This window comes from Falco cherrug, chromosome 4 (genome assembly GCF_023634085.1).
Source record: "Falco cherrug isolate bFalChe1 chromosome 4, bFalChe1.pri, whole genome shotgun sequence".
Lineage (NCBI taxonomy): Eukaryota > Metazoa > Chordata > Aves > Falconiformes > Falconidae > Falco > Falco cherrug.
The window spans coordinates 45,178,528-45,202,296 of NC_073700.1; the positions used below are offsets into that span (position 1 = coordinate 45,178,528).

Below are 23,769 nucleotides of genomic sequence, written 5' to 3' on the forward strand. Positions count from 1 at the left end.
TTTGTAATGGCTCCATATCATTCTTAAATGCCCAAATGAGAAAATCTGCTTCAGATGAAGCAAGCAGTGTTCCCTCCCCAAAAGAATCCTCACACTGAAAAAAAACAACCCAACATTCCAAAGGAACGAAAACAAAAGCCCTACTCTAAGATGTTTCCATAACACAAGTGCTGTTGGTGTTAAGTACAATGGATTACAAGAGAGGCACACTTTGGATGCTAGTCTCTCCTGTAGTCTTATACATAAAATACAACAAAAAAAGCAGATTTGGGCACCAAGAACATCAGAAAAATGAAAGACAATTTGTAAGTCATATAACTAAATACAGCTGTCTCACTCTTTTGTACAGAAATGGCTTGATACAACTTGTTTACAAAGAAACGTCAATCAACAGCAAAATGCAATTACCTCTCAGACAAAACAGTAATATTCAGCAAGGGAACTTCCATAATTTAAGACAAGTGACATATTACGGACAATCTGCAAAAACACCTGAGTGTTATGATCTTACCCTGATTGGCAGTGCTGATGCCCAAGTGAGTCAGATTGGCAGCAAGATTTCCAGTACTATTGGAGCTACTCAGGGCTGGGAATGTGGATTCCTCAGGATCTAACGGTGTTGGAAGAGGGGAGGGGAAATGGATGTTTGTCAGGTCTGGCAGGGAGCCACCCGTGTTATGCGTAGCAGGAATCAGTGTTGTAGTGTTTTCCTGGTCAGCTGATGGAAAGATGCTAAATAAGGGAGAGACAATAAAACAAAAAAAAAAGACATACCTCAATTTATATTTCAGTCTGGACAGATTTTTATAAGATTGTTTTTTAAAAAGGAAGTTGCCATATACAGAACTATATATTGTATTTCGGATAAACTAATAAGAGATGTAATAGCCAGTGGGTCACTTATAGAGGTTCTGGCTTGGCTTGTCAGTATCTATTGCAGTGTTACACCATCGAAGAACTTTTCAGAAACCTCACAAGCAAGAGGACATTCAATACAAAACATTCTCTCTTAAAGACCTCAATACTCTTTAAAATAAATTGCTAAAACTTACTTGATTCCTGGAACTTCACATGATTTAGGTCTTGATGACCCAGTCTAAAATAGAAGGAAGATGTTTTTAAAAGCAAAGATACTGCTAGAGATTAATGCTTAGGATATACTTCAATTAATAAGTTTTACTCAATTTAACATGTTTCTACAGAAGAGCTATTCCTCTACACAAGAGCTCTGTGAAGCTCTTAGAAGACATCTGTCACCTTTTTTGCTTTATTGGCCCAACAAGGCTCAAATTCAAGTTTCTCCTGATATAATCAAACATGTGCATGCATACATACATATAAAGTGCCTTTCTGATCTAATTAACATTGAGTGGTTTGTTTCCAATACAGCATTTAATCTAATCTCTGCAAGTAGTTTGTTTTGGTTGACAATATTCAGAGCATTAATTTACTTAATACTTTCAGAAAATAAAATCTTTACACTTTGAAATGGGAGATCCCTACCTTTTTAGTGTCCCATCCTTGCTTAGAGAGGGTTTTGTCTGCCTCAGAGGTGGTTTCCTCCATTCCAGGGACAGTCAGTAATAAAACTAAGAAATGAGAACAAAAGGAATCATAATATAATATTAAGTGTCTCAGTAAGAAATTTTCAGATTTGAAATCTAACCATTTGAAAACTCTTAAGTAATCTAATATCAATGAATATGAAACAGTGGCATTCTACTGTTACGAGATCAAAATTAAAAAAAAAAATAAAAAAAAAAATCAAAGACCAGAGACCAAAATTGTATTTATTAGCAAGGAGGCATTATCGGCTTAAAAAAAAAAACAAAAAACAAATAATACTGAAAAAAAATTTGGCCTCCAATATAGTCTGCTCAGATCTACATAGAAAAGTGTATCTTGGGACCTAGTTTTTCCTATATTTTGAATTTTGCACAAGTGATATATATACACCTGGTATATCTAACAGGTGGCCAAAAGGACAATTCCAGCGGGGAAAAATCCAGACCATCTCCCCTGGGAAGAGAAATGCTCTAAAGCTGTTATTTCTCCATATTCCAAGTATGTCTGTTCAAAGCAAACAACAGTGTCATCATGCTAACATCAAGGTGACGAAGAAACATCAAAAGGAAGCCCAGTCAGATCTAACAGAAGCCTTTCTCAACAACAACCATAAATCTGTATTTATGTAATACTGCTTAAGTTGATCATTGTTTAATATTTTGCTGTTGTAGAAGTATACGGAAGAGCTGCAGTACAGGGTACATGCATCCAACTTGTGCGTTCACCTGTCTCTGGGTGCTTATTGAACGATTAAATTTCTCCACACAGATTTAAGAGCTTTTAAGGTATTTCTGGAACAGACAGCCGGAGCAGAGGCCAGCAGAGGGCAGCCGAATTGTTAGTGCCACAGGGCTGCGCTGCTCCAGCTTGTAACTGGAAATGTTACTGGAGAGACCCGTTTGTAAGCATTGCAGCCAAGAGGGTATATCCACTGGTGGCCTCAATGCCATAAATAAAACCTAGATGAAGCCTTGCCACCTCACGATATTGTTTCACCAACTATGAAATGCCTGTGAGCTCTACATTTGTCTAGAAGTTATCACAAACCTCTAGTACTGCTGAGAGCAAGTCTAACCGCCAGAGTCCCACAAGCCCAGATTACTTTTCCCCATAGGTCTGAGAATAACAGAAAACAGGGTTCAGGAAAATGTTCTGTCTTAGATTTCTGTAGTCTTTTCTGGATTTCAGTACCCAGAAGAGTAAATGGGGTCCTTTGTTTCAATTCCCGTGTAACTGAATTTAGGAAGTGTTATGTACATGTGTATTTATAGAAAGAGATTAACACCAGTACATGTGCAGGTAATCTGAAGTACAATGCTTTGATAGTTACAAATATTTTTACTGGTTTTCTCTGTTTACCTCTCTTCTGCTGCATATCCTGTGACCCTCCTGAAAAGGATTCTTGTTGAGCTGGAGTCATAGTACTCTGGTGCAAGGCAGAATCCGAATTTGTCCTGAAAGGAAGGCAAAAAAAAAATAAATTACTGTCAGTTTCTGTAAATAAAAGAATGCTTAACCCCAGACAAATGTAACCAACTCAATAAAACCTGAATACTCTGCATTAAAAAAACCAAAATCTATATATGGCATACACCAGACACAACTTTCCTTGTGAAACAATCAATTCACAGAACAAATTAGTTCAAGTTTGAAGAGCAATTGTTTCAATAATGGGATTGAGAGGAATACAGGATAAATTGGTTGCCGTTGTTAGAAAATAATTTGATATGCTTTGTTAAGATTATGCATGATCAAATAATGCAATTTTTAATTTGAAAGCTGCTTATACATACTTTGGTTACACTAGTCTTTGAAAAGCAAGCATCCCTGTTTCGTAGGGAGGGAAAATGACTGGTTCAGGATGCACGTGGAGACGGGAACCTCCACGGTCAACACATCTCTCATGACGAACAGTCCTTCGCTCGGGAACGCAGGCCACCACCTAGGCGAGCCAGAACCTCCAGTGTCAGGAGCTCGAGGGGCAGTAACAGGCAACTCTGTTCCTTTCCACTGGAACGCTCGTGAGGGCAGACTAACCCAGTTTCTGTGCCATGAGAAATATCCAAGTCAATTTATCAAAAATACCAATTTACCACTCAATGATTTTGGGGGTATGTCTTCGACCATCTGGCAAGATTTACCTTCACACAGATCACATGAGCTGACATCTTAATTTTAAAAGCAGGTCATCTAAAAGAATAAGCATAATAGAAGAAAAAAACCCAATTTCGAAATTCAGGAAGGCATGGCAACTCGGATGGCCAACTCCTGTGAGGAACAATAACAGCCTGTATCGGAGAATGCAGTTCAAATACTAAGACACATGCACACAACTGTGCCACTAACCTTCTCCAGCTTGTGTCTGAGGGAGGTGACAGATACACAGTGCCATACGGACAGCTGTCCACGTGATTCCATCAGTTAAGGGGAAGAACATTGCTTTCTCATTTAAGTAGGAGGCTTATTTGAATTCTTTTCCCAAGGAATAATTCAAATTGCCCCGTCAGAACCACTAAGCTCACAAGAGAAAGGCAAGCGGATTCCCTACAGGGAACACACTGACTTTAAAAGGACACTCAAAGTATTATCGGGATTGTTGTAATGTTTGAGCAACAGGACAACAATCCTTCTTTTCCCTTTCTGAGCATCTAACTCTTCCCTGAAAAGCCATCATCCTTCCACTCTCCCACACATACATTCCCTTTAGCTCCATCAAGCCATCCAATTGTGGCAGATTTTAAGCCAGCCAGAAATAATAACCTAATTCACTCTCACAAACGGCAAGAAGAAACAGCACTTGGCAAATACTAAACCGATGAATCAACTTGTAAGAAAACACACAATGAACTGCAAAGAATTATTCTGGTTTGGATTTACTCAGTTCTGAAAAGAAACTCAGTTTCACCAAGACTGCCCTGCCTTTTCATAGAATCATGGAATAGTCTGGGTTGGAAGGGATTTTAAAGATCATTCAGTTCCAGCCCCCTGCCATGGGCACGGACCCCTCCCCCCAGCCCAGGCTGCCCCGAGCCCCATCCAGCCTGGCCTTGAGCCCTGCCAGAGATGGGGCACCCACAGCTGCTCTGGGCAGCCTGTCCCACCGCCTCACCGCCCTCACGGGGAACAATTTCTTCCTTATACCTGATCTAAATCTCGCCACTTTCAGCTTAAAGCCATTCCCCCTTGTCCTGTCCCTATGTGCCTTTGTAAAAATCCCTCTTCAGCTTTCCTGTAGCCCCCCTTTGGGTACTGGCAGGCTGCTATAAGGTCTCCCCGGAGCCTTCTCTTCTCCAGGCTGAACCACCCCAACTCTCTCAGCCTGGAGAGGGGCTCCAGCCCCCTTGATCATCTTAATGGCCTCCTCTGGACTTGCTCCGACAGCTCCACATCCTTCTTACATGGGGGGCCCCAGAGCTGGAGGCAGTACTGCAGGTGGGGTCTCACAAGTGGAGCAGAGAGGGAGAACTCACCTCCCCCAACCTGCTGGCCACGCTGCTTTTGATGCAGCCCAGGATCCAGTTCGCTTTCTGGGCTGCAAATGCACATTGCTGGATGATGTTGAGCTTCTCATCCACCAACACACCCCAGTATTTCTCCTCAGAGCTGCTCTCAACCCATTCTCCGCCCAGCCTGTATCTGTGCTTGGGATTGCCCTGACCTACATGCAGGACCTTACACTTGGCCTTATTGAACTTCACGAGGTTCAGACGGGCCCATCTCTCACACTGTGATGGTCCCCCTGGATGGCATCACGTCCCTTCCCTCCAGCGTGTCGACCACACCGCACAGCCTGGTGTGATCGGTAAACTTGCTGAGGGTACACTCGATCCTCCTGTCCGTATCACCAACGAAAATGTTTAACAGCGCTGGCCCCAACACGGACCCCTGAAGAACGCCACTCGTTACTGGTCTCCACTTGGACATCGAGCTGTTGACCACAACTCTTTGAGTGCAACCATCCAGCCAATTCCTTACCCACCAAGTGGTCCCTCCATCAAATCCATGTCTCTCCGATTTAGAGACAAGGATGTCGTGCAGGACAGTATCAAATGCTTTGCACAAGTCCAGGTAGATGACATCAGTTGCTCTTCCCTCATCCACCAACACCGTAACCCTGTTATAAAAGGCCACCAAATTTGTCAGGCAGGATTTGCCCTTAGCGAAGCCGTGTTCGCTGTCACCAATCAATCAAAGGATCTCAATCCCTCTCAGCCTCACGTGTATCATTATCCCCAATTAGAGCTGAGGAAACTGAGAAAGGTAAATGCTTACTTTACAGAACAGTAGGTATTTATAGACTAGATCACAGTTCAGAAAAAGCAGATGACATTAACTGAGATGGGAAGCAACTCTGCTGACAGGTGAGGAGGGGAGGAAGAAGGGAACTATAAAAACTGAAAACTGTGATATTGTTGGAAAGATAGGTGTTTACTGCCAGCTCATGAACCAAAGGATATTTGTCTTCCATGTTTATCCACAGAGAGAGGGCGTCGATGCGGGGAGCCAAGACGATTTCTGTCACGATACACTCTGTCCACCAGACCATGATGCCGAGTTGTCCTGCTTGTGTCCAACCCCGATGACTGAAAAGGAGTCTGAGAGACACACATGAAGTTATAAGCAGAAAAATACCTATGCAAGCAGTCTGCCCAGAACCTATTCATATTGTATGCAAGGCTGTATTATTCCAAGGAATGAAACTCAAAAAAGCCATGGACAAGTGTAACTATGTAAATTTTTTCCCCAGCAACATTTTTACTATAGCCATGGAAAGCAATTACCGAGGCTATCTCTTCCAGGCAGAGATTAGAGACAAGCGGAGGCAGACCATGCTAGACCTGCCCTCTCATAAATCAGCACTGCTCTCCAACCTTTGTGTCTCTAAAATACCACAAGCGAGTGTGCCAGGGAGCCTACTGACAACTGCTGTTTACATTCCCTTGGTGTAACATGCAGCATGCATCCAGAAGGAACATGCTGGCAACCAGAGCTTAAACTACAAGGGCAGGAGATGCAGGAAGAAGATGCACGGTGAGCCTAACATTCACCAGAATATGCCATGTTCTCTCAAAACTTCCTTTCACCCCTCCTTTCAACATCATTATTTAACAGGGGACACTGATAGAATTAAAAGAAAAAGAAAAGCAGTTTCCTTCCTCCTCTGTCTAGAAAAAGTTTCAGTATCCGATATTTAAGTGATTTTCATTTCATTTAGGTTGCGCAGTGAACCTAGGTGCGTTGATTCCACCTTGAATCTTATTGGCACCAATAACTTGAGAGTTTTTACTTGTCAGCAAGTGATTTCAGAGAATAAGGATGGCAGAGAAAGGACGGGGATGATGAGTTCCCAGGCTAAACTGGAAAACTTCTACATTTTCAAAAGCCTTTCCCAGCATATACCTGCGGGGGGGAAAAAGGAAGTACTGAATGGTCAACCTCTACTCATACTTCAACAGCAATATATGGGTCTCTGGGGAAAAAAAAGCTACACAGTCTTCCACTCCTTGCCAATGTGAACAGCTTTACTGAGTCCCTCAACACCATCTGTTTGCAAATCCAAAATTTCCTCCTCCATTCAGGTGCTGCACGTGGCAAATGCACTGTCCTGTCTGCCAAGCCATGAAACCATCTGGCTTCCATATTAAAAAAAAAAAAAAAAAAGAAAAAAAAAGAAGGAAAAAAAAGATTAAAGTATCTGGCTTTGGCTGTTTAAATTATTATTTCTAAGAAGTTTTATAAATGTTCTGTTTGCAGTAACTTTTTTAAGAATCTTTCTACTATTTTAAACTCTTTTCTATTTAAGCAATTAGACTCCTCTCCCTCTATGCACACATAACCTGTGTTAATATAAATGGATACAAACTGGCCGTGGTGTTTATTTTCTCATTTCAGGGCCAACACTTTATATGCAGCAGAGTATTGCTTAAGTCAACATGGGACTAGAGAGAGCACAGTGACTTTTTACTGTACTCTCGGCTATTAAGATCGTGGTGTTTTGCTTCAGTTCCTTAGCAAGCATAACTTTCTTGTACGAAGCCTTAGAAACCTCAAGTCACAGCATTTCAATTTTAAATAATTTACATTAAAACACATTGGTTTCATCTCTGCTGCAAACACTAGCAATCTATTTGTTTACAGAACCAGGAATATTCATACTTCCAAAACAACAACAAAAGGTCTCAAACTCTTCCTCGTACTGCTGTTACATCAGATCTACCCCAAAAGGCAGCAAAATTTGCAAATATATGCGTGCCTGGACAGTCAACAGGAAAAGCAATTTCCTATGCCAGTGGTCTCAACCACAACGTTTCTAAAAAAGGAGAAGCCAGCCTGAAGCATACAGAATGCAGACCTCACCTGGAATTGAAAAGGAACCAATGCATATGAGTATACAGACAAAAAAGTTGAACTCAAAAATAGTAATTTTTAAAAAGTCTTCCCTTTTTCAGGCACAACTTCTGCATTAAAAACACAACAAAAATCTGATTTGAGTGCAACAGTGGTACAAGTAAACATGGACCATGCCCCATCACAAGGCCACAATTTATAGAGCAAGGAATTTTTGGGCAATGCTGTTTTCTGGCTTTCCAGGAACAAAGACCCCAAGTGAATCCCTAACTTGCTTAGGGAAATCAGAAAATACAAACACTTGAGAAAAAAGGTATCACCTCCAACAGGTCTGGCTTCTCTCACAGCAACTATCCAAGGAAACTTACTCTGGACCAAACACCAGGCAACACGCCTTCATTAGAAACCCCATCGCTGCAGGGCACATGATATTTAACTATAATAAACAACTGTGATAAAAAAAAAACCACAAAAAACCCCACAACAACAACAACAAAAACCACAAAAAAAACCCCAAACCACCCAAACAGATCCAAGCATCAATTTTATTTGGAAAATTAAGAACTTGAACTGTTTTGCTTCCCTGAAAAACATTCAGGGATCTGAGATCAGAACCAAAACTCCACAAAACATTAAAAAAAAAAAAGGGGGGTGGGGGGGGGCAGCTAAATACAGACAGGAAGGAAAAAGCTCAGTGCTCTAAAGAACCAGTGTCCCTTTAAGATTTATCAAGACATTAAGAAATAAAACCGAGCAAGGCGGGTGAGGGGGAAAGAGAGGAGCAGTACCTACTGACAGTCTACATTTCAGTGCCTCCTGGTGACAAGCAGCATTTGGGTAATCATTCTGCCTTTCCCGATGGAGTTCAACATGCAGGCTAAGTGCACATGCTCAGAGATGGCTTTAATCACAGGCCAAGACAGTGCCAAATAAACCACCGTCTGCATCAAATTAATCCCCCATAAATCATAAATAATCACATGGCAGATCACAGCAAGTCCAGGAAGTCTGTATAGGAATTATTATGCATGTTCCAAACCGGGATGCATGGCAAAACCTGTATTTATGTGACAGACCATAACTCCTTTGGAGCTGGGACGGTGAATCAAATAAATACTGCGCATACCAGAAAAAGTGTAACATGTGCTAAAATACGTATCTACCTGGGCAAACAGTACACCAGTCCTAAATACGTATTTGCACAAACCTAAATACTTGTTTACCAAAGAGACAGGAACTGCTCCAAAGGCTTCTGCCAGAGCTCCGTTGTGCTGTAAATGCAAAGAACCAAGATTCTCAGACACTAACGCTCTCACCAGAGACAACCAGACAGGCTTTACCTGACGGGCACATCATACAAATATCTTTTGGCAATTTCATCGTATTTTAGCTTAAAAGTGAAAAACCTGGAAAGCATTCATCACTGACACAAATACATGGGTTTATTTTGTTGCTTGTCACCATTTGTTATCTGTAACAGTTTTGGATTTCTGAGAGTGTGTGTGAAAAACAATATATAGAAAGGTGGAGTTTAAGGACAATCTTCCTCCAACCATTCATAAATTTTTGAATATTCACTTTCAAGCACTCTATTAGTTTCAGGACTAAAACAGTCTATGTAATAACCATCAGTAATGGCCATCAAGCTCCAAAATACTGAATACTATTGCTTTAAAAGAACAGTAACCATGAACCTCCTTAAAAAGAAGAGAAAATCTTGAAGAGACCAGATGCTTGTGGAATAATACTAACATTACAAACCTCTCTACTGTGTTCCCTTACGGCAACCAGATTAAAATAGACATTTGCCTCTCCTCTTGCACAAGATTCAAGCTTTTAACCTCCACAAATTCAGCTGTCTACGTGTATTTCAAAAGGCCTAGTCAGAGGACATCAACAGTAGTTTCTCCATATTTATTAAAGCCAGCTTTCATCAGAAAACCACAAACTGCAAAATTTAATTCTTAACCCATCCTTGCGAGATAAAAGCGTAAAAGTTACTGCTCAAAAAAACTAATTCAGAAATTTTAATTATTTTAAAACCCCTAAATCAACTAACTACAGAAATCAGAAGCCCCAAAGTATCCATCATGTAATCCTATCCACTATACATCTTCTGTCCAAACATGCTTACTAACAGCAAAGCTTTCACACAAAACACTGATTTTCTGTTTATAGTGCCTCACCTCTGGAGTCACAACAGCAGGAAGAAAAAAAAAAAAAGAAGGGGAAAAAAAAAAAGAAGGGGAAAAAAAAAAAGAAGGGGAAAAAAAAAAAGAAGGGGAAAAAAAAAAAGAAGGGGAAAAAAAAAAAGAAGGGGAAAAAAAAAAAGAAGGGGAAAAAAAAAAAGAAGGGGAAAAAAAAAAAGAAGGGGAAAAAAAAAAAGAAGGGGAAAAAAAAAAAGAAGGGGAAAAAAAAAAAGAAGGGGAAAAAAAAAAAGAAGGGGAAAAAAAAAAAGAAGGGGAAAAAAAAAAAGAAGGGGAAAAAAAAAAAGAAGGGGAAAAAAAAAAAGAAGGGGAAAAAAAAAAAGAAGGGGAAAAAAAAAAGAAGGGGAAAAAAAAGAAGGGGAAAAAAAAGAAGGGGAAAAAAAAGAAGGGGAAAAAAAAAGAAGGGAAAAAAAAGAAGGGAAAAAAAAAGAAGGGAAAAAAAAGAAGGGAAAAAAAAAGAAGGGAAAAAAAAAGAAGGGAAAAAAAAAGAAGGGAAAAAAAAAGAAGGGAAAAAAAAAGAAGGGAAAAAAAAAGAAGGGAAAAAAAAAGAAGGGAAAAAAAAAGAAGGGAAAAAAAAAGAAGGGAAAAAAAGAAGGGAAAAAAGAAGGGAAAAAAGAAGGGAAAAAAGAAGGGAAAGAAAAGAAGGGAAAGAAAAGAAGGGAAAGAAAAGAAGGGAAAGAAAAGAAGGGAAAGAAAAGAAGGGAAAGAAAAGAAGGGAAAGAAAAGAAGGGAAAGAAAAGAAGGGAAAGAAAAGAAGGGAAAGAAAAGAAGGGAAAGAAAAGAAGGGAAAGAAAAGAAGGGAAAGAAAAGAAGGGAAAGAAAAGAAGGGAAAGAAAAGAAGGGAAAGAAAAGAAGGGAAAGAAAAGAAGGGAAAGAAAAGAAGGGAAAAAAAGAAGGGAAAAAAAGAAGGGAAAGAAAAGAAGGGAAAGAAAAGAAGGGAAAGAAAAGAAGGGAAAAAAAGAAGGGAAAAAAAGAAGGGAAAAAAAGAAGGGAAAAAAAGAAGGGAAAAAAAGAAGGGAAAAAAAGAAGGGAAAAAAAGAAGGGAAAAAAAGAAGGGAAAAAAAGAAGGGAAAAAAAGAAGGGAAAAAAAGAAGGGAAAAAAAAGAAGGGAAAAAAAAGAAGGGAAAAAAAGGAAGGGAAAAAAAGGAAGGGAAAAAAAAGAAGGGAAAAAAAAGAAGGGAAAAAAAAGAAGGGAAAAAAAAGAAGGGAAAAAAAAGAAGGGAAAAAAAAGAAGGGAAAAAAAAGAAGGGAAAAAAAAGAAGGGAAAAAAAAGAAGGGAAAAAAAAGAAGGAAAAATAAGAGAAGGAAAAATAAGAGAAGGAAAAAAAAGAAGGGAAAAAAAGAAGGAAAAAAAAGAAGGAAAAAAAAAGAAGGAAAAAAAGAAGAAAAAAAAAGAAAAAAAAGAAGAAAAAAAGGCCAGTACATCCCTACATTTACTTTTCAGCCAGCCCAACGAAAAACAACTATTCTGATATCAGTTTGTACCGCATTCCTCCTTCTCCTCTCCTGAAATCCACACATCACTCCCCTGGAACACGCTATGGGGAACCTTCTTCCACACCCCCATCTCCCAGCGCTTTCCACATCACCTTGCATTATCTGCTTCCACTTTTGCTTTGAATCTACAGTATCTTTGCAGAAGATTTCATTATGAATTTGGTACTGAACAAAAAATAACAACCCCAATCACGATGAATATTCACTGACAAAAAGAAATTGCATCGCCTCCGTGTATTCTTGATACAAATGCATCATGACCAGGGACAGGAGAACTAATATCTACCACTGGATATATACAATACAAAAATAGCCACACATCCTATACGCAACTATACTCCACTCCAAAAGAGCAAAAATTTTGCAAACAGGGTGAGCTGCTGAGGCCGTGGTGCTATGTTCTGAACCAGCAGCTAGTTCATGGTGACCTGTGAGGAAAAAGTAGTACCCAGGCACGGCATTAATCAACAAAAAGAAAGAAATACCCTATTAAACTCACCTGAAAGGGGAGATCCATGGCACTGTTTCCAATCTGATTCACATTTGGCAGTGACCCACCATAGTACTGGCCACGACTCTGTCCCAGTTGCAAATATTGGGTTTTCTGCAGCTGTAACTAAAAGAAAAGGAGTAGGAAAGCATAAGGGTAAAGTCACTTATGGCAAGTCATTTATTTTTCAACTGTTTTAACTGACTCAACTTGACACCATGTCCGTTATCACCAAGAATGGATACTATCTACAAACAGCACAAATTCAACTGCTGTGAGTGAACGTCGATCTTCTCCACAAAGCACGGTTGGCAAACTGCCACGCTGGGTCTTGTGTGATAGTGTAAAGTGATGGAAGAAAAATCAACTCCACAGTCAGCGATCGTATTTAATTTCCAACAAATAACCACCATGCGAAACCACACCGTTCTTCCACCAGCTGCTATTCTGAAAACCAGGATGTAAAAAACCTGTGTCAGTCTGATCATGACACTAATATCAGAATTAGCCAGCTGTTTACGTGTGTGATATAGAAATAAGAAAGTCATCTTGATTTAGTTTGAGGATACTGTTTAAAGAAACATTCAACCTTTTAGCAGCCCAGGTAACAGAGATGTTACAGTACGTTGTAGCTTTGCACCATTAGATAACTGCTTTGGTTTCTTGCATCAGGAAAAGCTCTCTAGACTAGAAAGTGTGGAGACACAGGTTTTCAAAGAAAACCCAACAAAAAAAAAAACCCACAGTGAAGAATTCCTTACTGAACAGGTATACAGGAAAATAAACGTTACAGACTACAAAGTTTCAATAAATGCCAGATATCATTCCTTAGTTCTGAATGACACCTCTCTACTAGAATATTCTAGTATGCTTTCCCATAGCTGTACACATTTCTGGTGTACAAAAAAACAGTGTGCAAGAGAAAGTTGTTTCTTTTCTACTCAAACATCCACTTATTTTCATTGTCACTTCTTTCAGAAGGCTATACTGTCTCAAGAGCTCTTATTAAGAGCTACAATTTTTGATTAATCTTTTGTTAATGACCTGTATAGATTTTTTAGCATAGTAGCACCAATATTTAAAATAATTTCTCCATCAATTCTGTAATGTTCACAGCAAACACATATAGATTTAATAACACACTGCCACCAAAGCCCTATTTTACACTGAAAAAGCAGAATTTGCAATCATTTGAACACAACAATCCTGCTCCCAGGGATGCATCTTCCAAGGACTCAAGAAACTACAATTAAAGTAGCAAAGAAATGAGCTTACATAAGCTCCTTCTCCTCCCACTGTGGAGGAGTACATATTTTATAATGTATGTTGTTCCTCACTAGATGTCAACTGGCTGTTTTTGCACTCTAAAATGCAAGAACATTTCTAGATTGGTAGCAAAGAATTGTTTAAAGACTAAATGTTCAGATCTTGGACTAGATGCAGGTTGGTTGCTAAGGTACTTTAGCGTGTACATCAACAAATCTTGGTTTAGTTTCATTCAAATAGATCTGAAAGCCTTCACCTCACAATGCCAGAATTTTGAAGAGCAAAGTTTGGAAGAAGTACTAGAAAATGTGGCATCCCCAAAACGGGATGTTTACATGGGTGTTTGTTTTTTTTTTTCTTTACACTTTCTTCAAGCAAAGGAAACAGAGGGATGGAAAGAAGTGGCCCTGCCTCCTCAGTTTTACCACAAAGGCCCTGAGGTTGAGTGAAGATGTTCCTAGCAAACGGAAGGAAGAGCTAGTACTTTCCGTGTTGACAAGATGATCTATGCAGAGTCCTCTGCTAAAACAGTGGTAACACCAGCAGGGATGCTGAGCAGTGCTGACAGCGAAGACACCACGCTGCATGCTGATAGCACCAAGACAGGATAGAGAGAAAAGGGACGGTTCTGCTTGTTATCGTGCCAACACTTAGGGGGATATGTATTAAAATAGTCCCTGAATAGAGGGGGAGAAAACAACATAACCCCAAGGAAAACTGCATGCATTCTTCTGACTTTAAAACTATCCCTAGGAAAGCAACTCAAGTACCTTTCATTTGCAGTATCTCCCCTAGAAGCCACCAATTTCCAAATATACAGACAGCCAAAATCTTTATGCTTCAGCTGAGGGACCAAATAAATCCCAAACTTACAAGATGGCTCTTCAAGATGAAACCTCTCTATGGAACGGGCGCTCTCAAAAGCCTCAACTATGTGGCACATAGCGGCTGATGGTTCTTTCCTTAACAAAAGGGCAGGTAAATCCCCCCAGCCCCAAGACCTATAAAAGATTCACAGTGTGCTGTATCAAACAATTGAAAAAGAGCCCATCTAAAAAGCAGGAAAGCCCCCCCCCCAGCTTTCCTTCTGCTATCCTTTGACATGCAATGACAATCCAGCGCTCTCTAAGCCATACATGAAATTAGAGAAACGCTCGGCGCTGCTATCACTTAATGAGTCACAGCCCCTCTAACTTGTAGCTGCAGATCGCTAAAAGCACAATATCAGAACTAGCTGTGCTTTTTGCCTGGCCCATACATATGTTTTTGTTGTTAAAAAAGGCTTGCTTGGGATTCGTGCCAAACATTGAAGTAACTATTTCAACAGGTGTTGATTTCTTTTAAAGAACCTACTATAAGGCACCCAGGGGTGGGGGTGCTCTATGTTGGGGGTTTTTTTGGGGTTTTTTTATGTTTGGCCTTCCCCGGTATATACCTACCTCAAAGCATAATGTAACAGGGAGGTCACGACCATTTGTCTTTCCACTACAGTTAAACATGGAAACGAGGAAACACAAGAGATCGCGAACTACAGCGGTTCTCAGAAATGAGCTTGTTAAATGGCTTTGCTGTATCATTAATTTTAGTAACGCTACCTTCGATAAACACTTTTGGAGATCTGTGCCAAAAATGAGAAAACTGATTGCTTGTTATTGCTAACATATATCATTACACCAGCGTGTAGATCTGTATTTCTTCCTCTCTCCAGCCTCCTTGCCTTTTAACAACGAGCGGCCCCCAGACTACGCGGTTTATTAGAGACCATCAACAACTGCCACTTGCAATCTATGAAGATCAAGCGTAAGCTGAGCAGGCCAGTTTGCTGAGTGCCTCAAAATTCCAGCTTTTCAGCTGGGAAGAAAGCATTTTTAAATAACTGCGACGTTAGATCTTACTGTCATTCCAACGGAAGACCTCAAGCAAAACCAGCTCACATTTTTCAAAGCAGAGGATCAGCAAAAAAACCTGCAAATTTCACTGTCATGCTTTGAGGTAACTCAGGAGTCTCGAGTCTTACTAAGGGGACCTGTGCACAAAGAAAAGCAGCACTGGAAATGAAAACAGACATCGGCTGTGACTATAATGAACACTTCCTCTTTTTTTTTTTTCTGTACAGCTACCTAGTGAGGTGAATTAAGTGTATTGCACAATTTGGGGTTTGGGGATTAGGTCTGAAGAGGGAGATTGTGGGGTTTTATTTTACAAGGGGAAAAAAAAAAAAAAAAGAGTGCCTTTTCTTAATAGAAAAATTCAGATTACTCTTAAAATGTTAACAAGTCTCATGACAACTCTAGCTTTTATCTCCTGGGGTTAGATTCAATTAGTAACAAACTTGCTTTCTATATGAATTTAGACAGTGAAGTACAATAATGAATTACTTAGCGTTCACCAGATATATTAATTTCTTGAACCATGAGAACTTAGCAACTCTACATTACAGCTTTTCCATTTATGTATTATGTGGCCAAGATAATAGCTCCTTGACAGTTGAAAATATTGCTAAATATTCCGGTTCTTTCCTGAGAAAGCTTCTGGTAAGGAAAAAGCTTTTGCTTGTTAAACCATTTTATTTCTGCTTGGCATTCTTGTTCAGAAGAAATGTTTCCCAAATGACAGATCCTAACTGAATCTGTAATTTTCCCTCCACCAGCATTTCTCTTATGCTACTTAAAGAAAAAAAACCCCGAAGATTTTAAGTTAAAATCCAATTTGATCGTTAAAAATCAAATACTTCTGTACAAGCAGTTTTCTAGAATAGCTGAAAATGTTCTCAAATAAAAGGCTGACACACTGTTGGTTCACCAGATTTGAAGTTATGTTAAAACAAATAAATTTCTGCAAAGGTACCTGCGAGGCAGTAGCAGCACCTTCAGAGCAAACAGGAAAGGAATCATTACTTTTCCATGTAGTAATTAGGAATCTGCAAGCAATTACATTCTTAACCCAGCTAACAGCTCAGTAACATGACATGATCTTACTCTGGTGAATGGAAGTAAAGACACACACAACTCTGGCAAGAAATAAAAAATATTAGATTTAACACAATTACTGGCTAACAATGGAACATTCTTCCAGATACTAGCTTCTATATGAACACATTTCTATGAACTACCTCAATTTTTCCATTTAGACTGGGTTAAAGTTTGTTGGATATACAGCTGTGTTTGTAGGGAGAGATTCAAGTTATACAATACATTAAAAAAAAAAAAAAAAAAAAAAAAAGAGAGAGAGGGAGAAACATATCCCTAAAAGCATATCCAGTTTTCTTACAGACTTTCTAAGTGTCCAAAATATGCAGATGGGAATCAAAGGAAGTATTTATTAAAATTCAACGCTTCAACTTCTCCAAATTCTTCCAAAAAAATTCTGGACAAATTACAATCTTATGGACAGAACTTAACTGTAATTGAACAGCAAATCTGATACTGGAATTAAGTCAATCAAAACCCACTATGAAAGTTTCTTTTTAAATGCCCTTTTTAATACATAAACATTTGATTCCCATAACTGTAATAAAAGGGTGGAGTGTCCGTTTGATAAAAAACCCTAAGATATCTGATGAATACAGGAAGTAAGATTTCATGATAACTGCTCTTTTGCCGTCTTGCAGTTTCCATACCATGCTTTCTTATAAATTTTAGCTTTTCACTTTAGAAAGCTTTCCTTTCAGCATGTTGAGGCTAATAAGCAGCAAAAATAAGTGCAGATTAAAATTGGAAATGTATTATTAAAGCTTAATTGGAAATTAAATTCTGTTTAAAGGATTAACTGAAAGTTTTAGAGACTGCATTATAGGTAAATCCTATTGTTCAAATCGGTTCAAAGTTTCCCAGTTGGATATGTCTGAAATTTCTCCTAAATCGACCACAGGCAGGACCTGCCACAGAAAAGAACAGACAGTTGCCTGGAGTTTTTAAACTGACAGATCGATTTGGCATCCTCAGTAGTATGTCACTGCTATTTTCTGTCTCTCCCTAGGAAAGAACTCACAGCCCAACTCTTGCTAGTAAGCTCTGCCTCAATGAAAAGGCACTTCTATTACCATTCCTGGCCTCTCTGCAGAATCGCCAAAGATAGACAGTAGAGACCAAGCACCTTTTTATCTTCACAACTGGATTTTTCAAGTTACACAGGTAGGGCAACAAGAGAGAAACTTTCCAAGTTAAGTGTGCACGCTCTGCCTCTTCTGTGAGCAAGGAGAAGGCAGAGAGTCTCCCAAACTAATCTGGTTTCTTTCTCCTACGTGAAATTAAACACTAAGTCAAGCAAACCCTCAAGACACATCAGTTACTCAATGGAATCCCAGTGGAAGTATTTTCTTCAAAGGGAGATTTCTTCCCATTCACAATCCTCATGTTGATAAGAAAAACAAACACAGTCTTAAAAAGAAAGATAAGTTAACATCAATTTAATGATCATAGTTATTGCATTTAGAGTTAGTGGCAATATAGCCGCTAGCTAAAAATCACCTAATTACCCATCTAACTATTATATTTAAAATGTTCTTTATGTCTCTGTCCAAGTTGCCAAAAACTATCCAACAATTAAATAACTGCCCTGGCCACCAAGAGTTTGGCTCCTCCCTTCCCTCACACTAATCCTCTTCTGTTAATATTCCAAAGTTCTTATTAGAATTTGAATGTTATAAACCCTGCACTTGCTACCCAACCAATTTCTAAAATTAATATACATCAAAATAGCTGCCCATTTACTAAAACCACCCTTCAAGAAAGCTGTCTAGAATTTATTTAATTAAACGAGGAAGGATTCATAAATCAATAAAAGAGAATCCTAGTAAGCCAAGGAAAAGAAAATTTAAATGTTAGCCACAATTTCATTAATTATAAGCAGGTATTCAGCTGCCAGTCCCTCTCTACATCAACAGACCCAGACACAATCTCATTAAAGCCAAGAATCTAAAATTAATATCAATAATGAGAAGACACAGAAAGTTATTAGCAGAAAAAAAGTTTCATGAGCAACGGAGGATGTAGTTTTATAACACAACCAAGCAGATCGCACCGTGGAGAACACAGTCCCAGTGCTCTGGCTGCCTCTTCTTTCCCAGGGAAGCTGTATAACCTTGCCCCTCTCCTTGCACCAGAACTCTCATGACCTGAAAGAAATCTGGTTAAAGAAGGTTGAACTAGCAGAGAAACTTTGTGGGTTAGCTTGGTTTCTCCTAACTTGCTCACTCCACAACCAGATGCATTTTTGATAGTAGAAGGGAAATGGGAGAGAAGAGTAGGAGCCCACAAAAAGGATGATTTCTTCAACGTTCAGACTAACTCAGCCGGACACTCTGATCTCACACTATGATTCAGGGCTGCCTACTGAAAGTGGTGCCTGAGCAAACCTCATCTTCACTCTCACGGAAGCTGGAAGGTATGAAAAGAATAACAAGAGAACAGGCCTTGTGTTACAGCACCCCGGCATTTCTGTCTTCCCTCTGCTACCAAAGTGCCTCAGGACACCAGCTGAGCAATTAAGGACTTTTTCAGAGGCAGCTGCTAATTTTCAGGTTAACTGAATGGGGTCTAAAGTACTATACTCCTGGAGTCAGCTGGACCTGTGCTGTGAGTGGATAAAGCACTTTAAAAACTGAAGACCTGCTGTTGGGTTTTCCTCCTGAGTACCAAATTGGACATTCAGAGTATCAATTCCTTCTATTTTACCACTCGCATCTAAGTTAACCTCCTATAAAATGAGAATAATCACACCAGAAGAATATTGTAAAGATTAAGTTGGTTTTGAACTACTCAGGCTCCTCAACAGTCTAAAGGCGCGGAGCACTTCTCTGGGGGTTTAATTATCCTATCAGCAAACCAAAGTTGGACGGGTGCACTCCAAGGCCCAGAGCTATACACGGAACAATGTGGATAAATCAAGATATTTTACAACCTCCAGTAAACCACCATTATCCATTTCAGTGCTGAAAGAGGCTGGGGTTTCAGTCTCACTAGGGGAGGGGGGAAGATGCGATAAATGAGTTAAAGACCATCATACTGCTCACACAGAAGGAGACGAATGAAGATTGGAAAGACTTTTGGAATGCTTGACTTTTTAATCCATATAATGCTTCTATAGTTTGAGTACAACTGCTAAGTTAATACTGACCATTTTCATAGTTCTATCAGGTTTTTAGCCATTTATTGCAAATAATGAAAAAAAAAACTTCCCCTATTTAGACATTACAGATTAAAATCTCCCTAGGCATGTTATCTAATAGCTGAATAGGGGGCTAAAGAAGAGATGGATGTCTACTTGAAATTTTAGCCATTTACTTTCATTTACCAAATAATTAAAAATTAGATGATGAAATCTAGTAACATCAATACTTTCCCTTTCATCTGAGCACGCGCCCACAGAAGTCTGTATAGGATAGATGTTTCTCCTCAATCCAACAAATGCCCTATGAGATAGGGTAAAATAAACCTCATGGTGTAAACCCACTTCTTTTAAATTGTCTTTCAGAGCACCTAATGCTACTCTACCTAATATAAAGAAAAAGATGTGGTATCAGGAAACTGCTGTTCAAATTCTTTGATGAAAGACACTGATTCTCTAGGAAAAGTCTTGACCACAGAGCTAGATAAAAAAATATATAGAATTACAAGTATACAGGTGGTTTTATCAGCCCCTTAAAGCTAATGCACACCGTAGATACAAAAAGGGAACTCAGAAAGCCACATTCCTCTCACCATCAGAACACATTTAAACGTGCCTGCTGCAAAGCAAGTGACACCATTCTTTTATTTCTGAATAATCAGCCATTCGTGGCAACAACAAAAAGCGAACACGGTGCACAAAGTAACGCTAGAAAAACATAGCTAGCTCCTTCACAAACCTTCCTGGCTAATGGAGACAGACTACACAGGCTAATTTATCAAAGAAAAAGAGAAGAGAATCCCTTGCATTTCTCTCTCATTTGGGCTGTCACAATCAGGAAGAAACACCATCAAGCCAGATTTCTAAAGTTAACTTATTTCCTGCAGTTTCAAGTACTGATCCAACCGCAGCAGTGGATCCAAAGGCACAGCTGTTCCTCCCAGGAAGACTGGTAAAGGAAATGAAGTCTGAAGTTTAGAGGAAAGGTATAATCCGCAGTGATAGCAGCTGCTCTGTCTGGGTCACTTGGGATTTAAAATATTCCATCATTGGCTTTGTAACAAGATGTTTGCAATGGTGGGGTTTTTTGAAAAAAAATTTAGTATGTTTTTATTTTCATAAAAGTGAAGATTTTAACACTGGCTAGGAACAGACAAGTGCAGACAAGCCAAGCAAAAGTTTCCCTCATTGCCTCTGCCAATCATATTTGGCCTAATGCTATTAGCATCCTAGCGCAATAAATATTGCAGAGAAAAGTGCTACCAAGCCAAAACAGGAAGCCAAATGTCTACTACAAACCAAGTGAAAATTATGACAAAAAAATTCAGACATATGGTATGAACTGGATTTGAACCCATGCTTTTAGAACTGCTACATCATTGTTTACTCTTCCATCAACATAACATCATTTAAGTTGTTTTCAAGCACTTGTTCCATTATCGCACGGACATGTCAGGACACAAACAGAAAAACTCTGCAGGCCAGCCCAACGCAGTCATTAAGAAGAAAAATTCAAGAAAAGAAAAAGAAATCCATTTTTTCTGCCTTTTAGGGAAGGAACCTGTTGTAATATGTTGGAATTTAGCAGCCACAAAAGAGCAATGGCGTTGTTCCTGCCACACTGAGACACTTCACAACCAACTCTCTACTCATAGTAGAGCTGCAAACGCAAGGCCAGCACTCGATTTTTACCAGTGGATAGCTATAGTATGCTACCAAATATACTGTTCAAGGATCAAGGGTTTTCCCAATGCACTGAAATACCCAAATTTTCTCAAAGACTTCAGAAATTAACAACAAAACAGAAGGCCACATATTCAAGAACCAGAACCAAGGGGATTCTGCTACAGCCTGTCAATGGTCCCAGCTCACAGGAACTCAGGGCCAGGGTCTGCACAGAGGGGAGGGGAAGCAGAATCCTCCCCCTCCATCTCACGGAGCCAGAGCTTGACATGAAACAGGAGCTCTCTCCAGATGCCGTGAAAAAACAAACTGGGAATCAGAAGAAGGGGTTTTCATCACCAGAGTAATGAAAACTGCTACTCAGAGGAACAGGGACAGCAAGATAGCTAACTTAAAATTTTACAAACCTGATTAAGCTTAAAGGTTACCTGATAGTATTACATATATGCTGCAGTTCCACTTGCTTACCAGTACAACTGTGAGGTCTCAAAGGGTGTACAACTACTGAACACCTGCGTGAGTTCCTTGCAGCTGCATAAAAGCCCCTACAAAATTAAAGCAAGCCTGAATGATTCTGTGCTTCAAAAAGGAGAAAGGAGACGATGGAGTAAGTTCTTTTCTCCAGTTTCTATGGCCATGCTAGTCATTTGAGGGAGGTATTCCTATCGGTTTATTTTTGGGATTATCTAAAACCATTTAATCTTTGTAGCTAGCATGTCCATGAAGAACTGCCAAGGCAAAGATGGCTGCACCACAAAATGGAAAGAAAGCCGTTATTGCAGGCTCTTCTTCATCGAAAAACTGTCCTGTCACCTGGCCGATTCCTGTAGTGAGTAGAGAACAGGAGGAAAAGCAAACCCAAAAAGATCAGCAGAGAACAGGAGGAAAAGCAAACCCAAAAAGATTAGATACAGCCCTATCCCACGCAGCTGAGGCGCAACATGTCACTGCTATAAACCAACTTAAAATAAACTTCTCCCAACTGGTAACCGTAATACTGCTTTGTTAAAAGCACTACAGTCCAGTCAAATAAATTTCATTCATAAGAGCTGAGAAATATATTGATCAGCGAAGCTTAAAGAGGAACCATCTGAATCCCTGCCAACTAGCCATCACTGCACTTCTAGCACTCTGAGAGAGCCAATTATTACTCATGAGTTCATGTTTTCTTCACCTTCCTGTTGGAGAGATTATTTAAGACCTCAAATCGCTTAACTGGATTGTTTTGTCCTGTTATGAGTCATCTACAAATTCCAAGGCACCATTAGATTCTCCTTCAGGAGCTGCAACCAACTCCCCAGATTGCCTCAGCTATAAAACCGTGAGGAAACGGGGTTATAAAAATTATGCACATACTCGGACCTCTACCCCCAGATGTCTTCTAGAATTCATGTGAAAGTGAAAAGCTCTCACCCCCTAACGTACACTTACACTTTATAAACCACCCAAACCCACATTACACTCGAAATCAAAAATCCTTTTTCTTGTGAACCCGAAGAGAACAAACCAGAATGTTTAACTTGCAGAGAAAGGAGGCGAGAGGGAAGAAGGTAGTAGCATTTAATGCTGCAATTTTAAAAATTATTATTTCTTTGTTTCACACCAGCAGAACTTTTAAACAGTGGCACTTCTTCACTCATTAGCTGCATCTAACTTTCTCCAAAACATGAACTGATATAAACTATTTGATATTTTGGGGGTTGGAGGGCAAAGAACTGGTCAGAGGCCACCTCGCAGAACTTGAATAAATAAAGTAATAATGATAAATAATAAATAGTAACATTTAATACATGGGCTGTCACTCTGTGTTTAAAAACACTTTGCTATTTCTGGTGAACAAAGGTTTACTGTTTAAAATTTAACAGTCACAACTGAGTAGCAAGTAAAAACAGGATACAGCACAACTAGAGACTTAAAATAGTGACTATTCTTCAGAGTTCTGCTCTATCACCGGGCAGAGAGCCAAGCTAAGCTACAATATGAACCAAACCCAATCTGCACTGCTTTTAAAAACAAACCAGATCCCATGTCACTTCTGCAAATGCCACCCTTCTTTTCTGAAAGGGTTTCCAAAAAGAAGGAGGCATGTATGTTGCTGATAATGCAATGTAATACATCAGAGAGGCCTCATACTTGAAGCTTATTGATTATTTGATATCCAGAAGGCAAAGAATTCTTTTTGCTGTATTTAAATTTAGCATAACACACTCAAAATCTACTTATTTTAATAATCATTATTAGCTAACAAGGTACTTTTAAAGAAAACACTCATTCTGAGCAGGCCAACATCTCTCTTTGCTGGTTGATGGACAAGACTTCAGAGAACGATGGACAATGAATGACCAGTATAAAAGTTCCTAAACCAACCCCATTCCTTCTATTGAAATGTCTCAGAAAAGATGAAATAAAAGCAGAGATGCCCTCATTAAGCAAGATAAAAATAGCTTTTATGTTCCATTTATTATTTTTAGCTGAAGAATGAAAATTCAGTTATGTAACCCTACAAGTTTCGTAAATTAGGCGACAAGCAGGGCATGTTTGCACTCTTTGGAGTTTATCAGCGACCAGGAGAGAACCTAACTCTGCACTGACAGCAGCCACAAG

At 39.4% G+C, this 23,769-nt stretch overlaps 1 protein-coding gene across 5 annotated transcripts in view; it reads right to left on the reverse strand.

Moving 5' to 3' along the window:
- CRTC1 (CREB regulated transcription coactivator 1) overlaps nucleotides 1–23,769 on the reverse strand; it is a 47,019-nt gene that overhangs the window by 14,417 nt on the left and 8,833 nt on the right. For 3 of the 5 annotated variants that reach the window (XM_055707986.1, XM_055707990.1, XM_055707988.1), the window contains exons 2-9: nucleotides 12,118–12,234; nucleotides 9,138–9,185; nucleotides 6,024–6,161; nucleotides 3,913–3,974; nucleotides 2,926–3,020; nucleotides 1,504–1,589; nucleotides 1,053–1,096; nucleotides 512–732 (exon numbers count right to left, since the gene is read on the reverse strand). In XM_055707986.1, coding sequence (XP_055563961.1) covers nucleotides 512–732; nucleotides 1,053–1,096; nucleotides 1,504–1,589; nucleotides 2,926–3,020; nucleotides 3,913–3,974; nucleotides 6,024–6,161; nucleotides 9,138–9,185; nucleotides 12,118–12,234 — 811 coding nt within the window. The remainder of the gene's footprint in view (nucleotides 1–511; nucleotides 733–1,052; nucleotides 1,097–1,503; nucleotides 1,590–2,925; nucleotides 3,021–3,912; nucleotides 3,975–6,023; nucleotides 6,162–9,137; nucleotides 9,186–12,117; nucleotides 12,235–23,769) is intronic. The other 2 variants (XM_055707989.1, XM_055707987.1) reach the window with 1 other exon arrangement.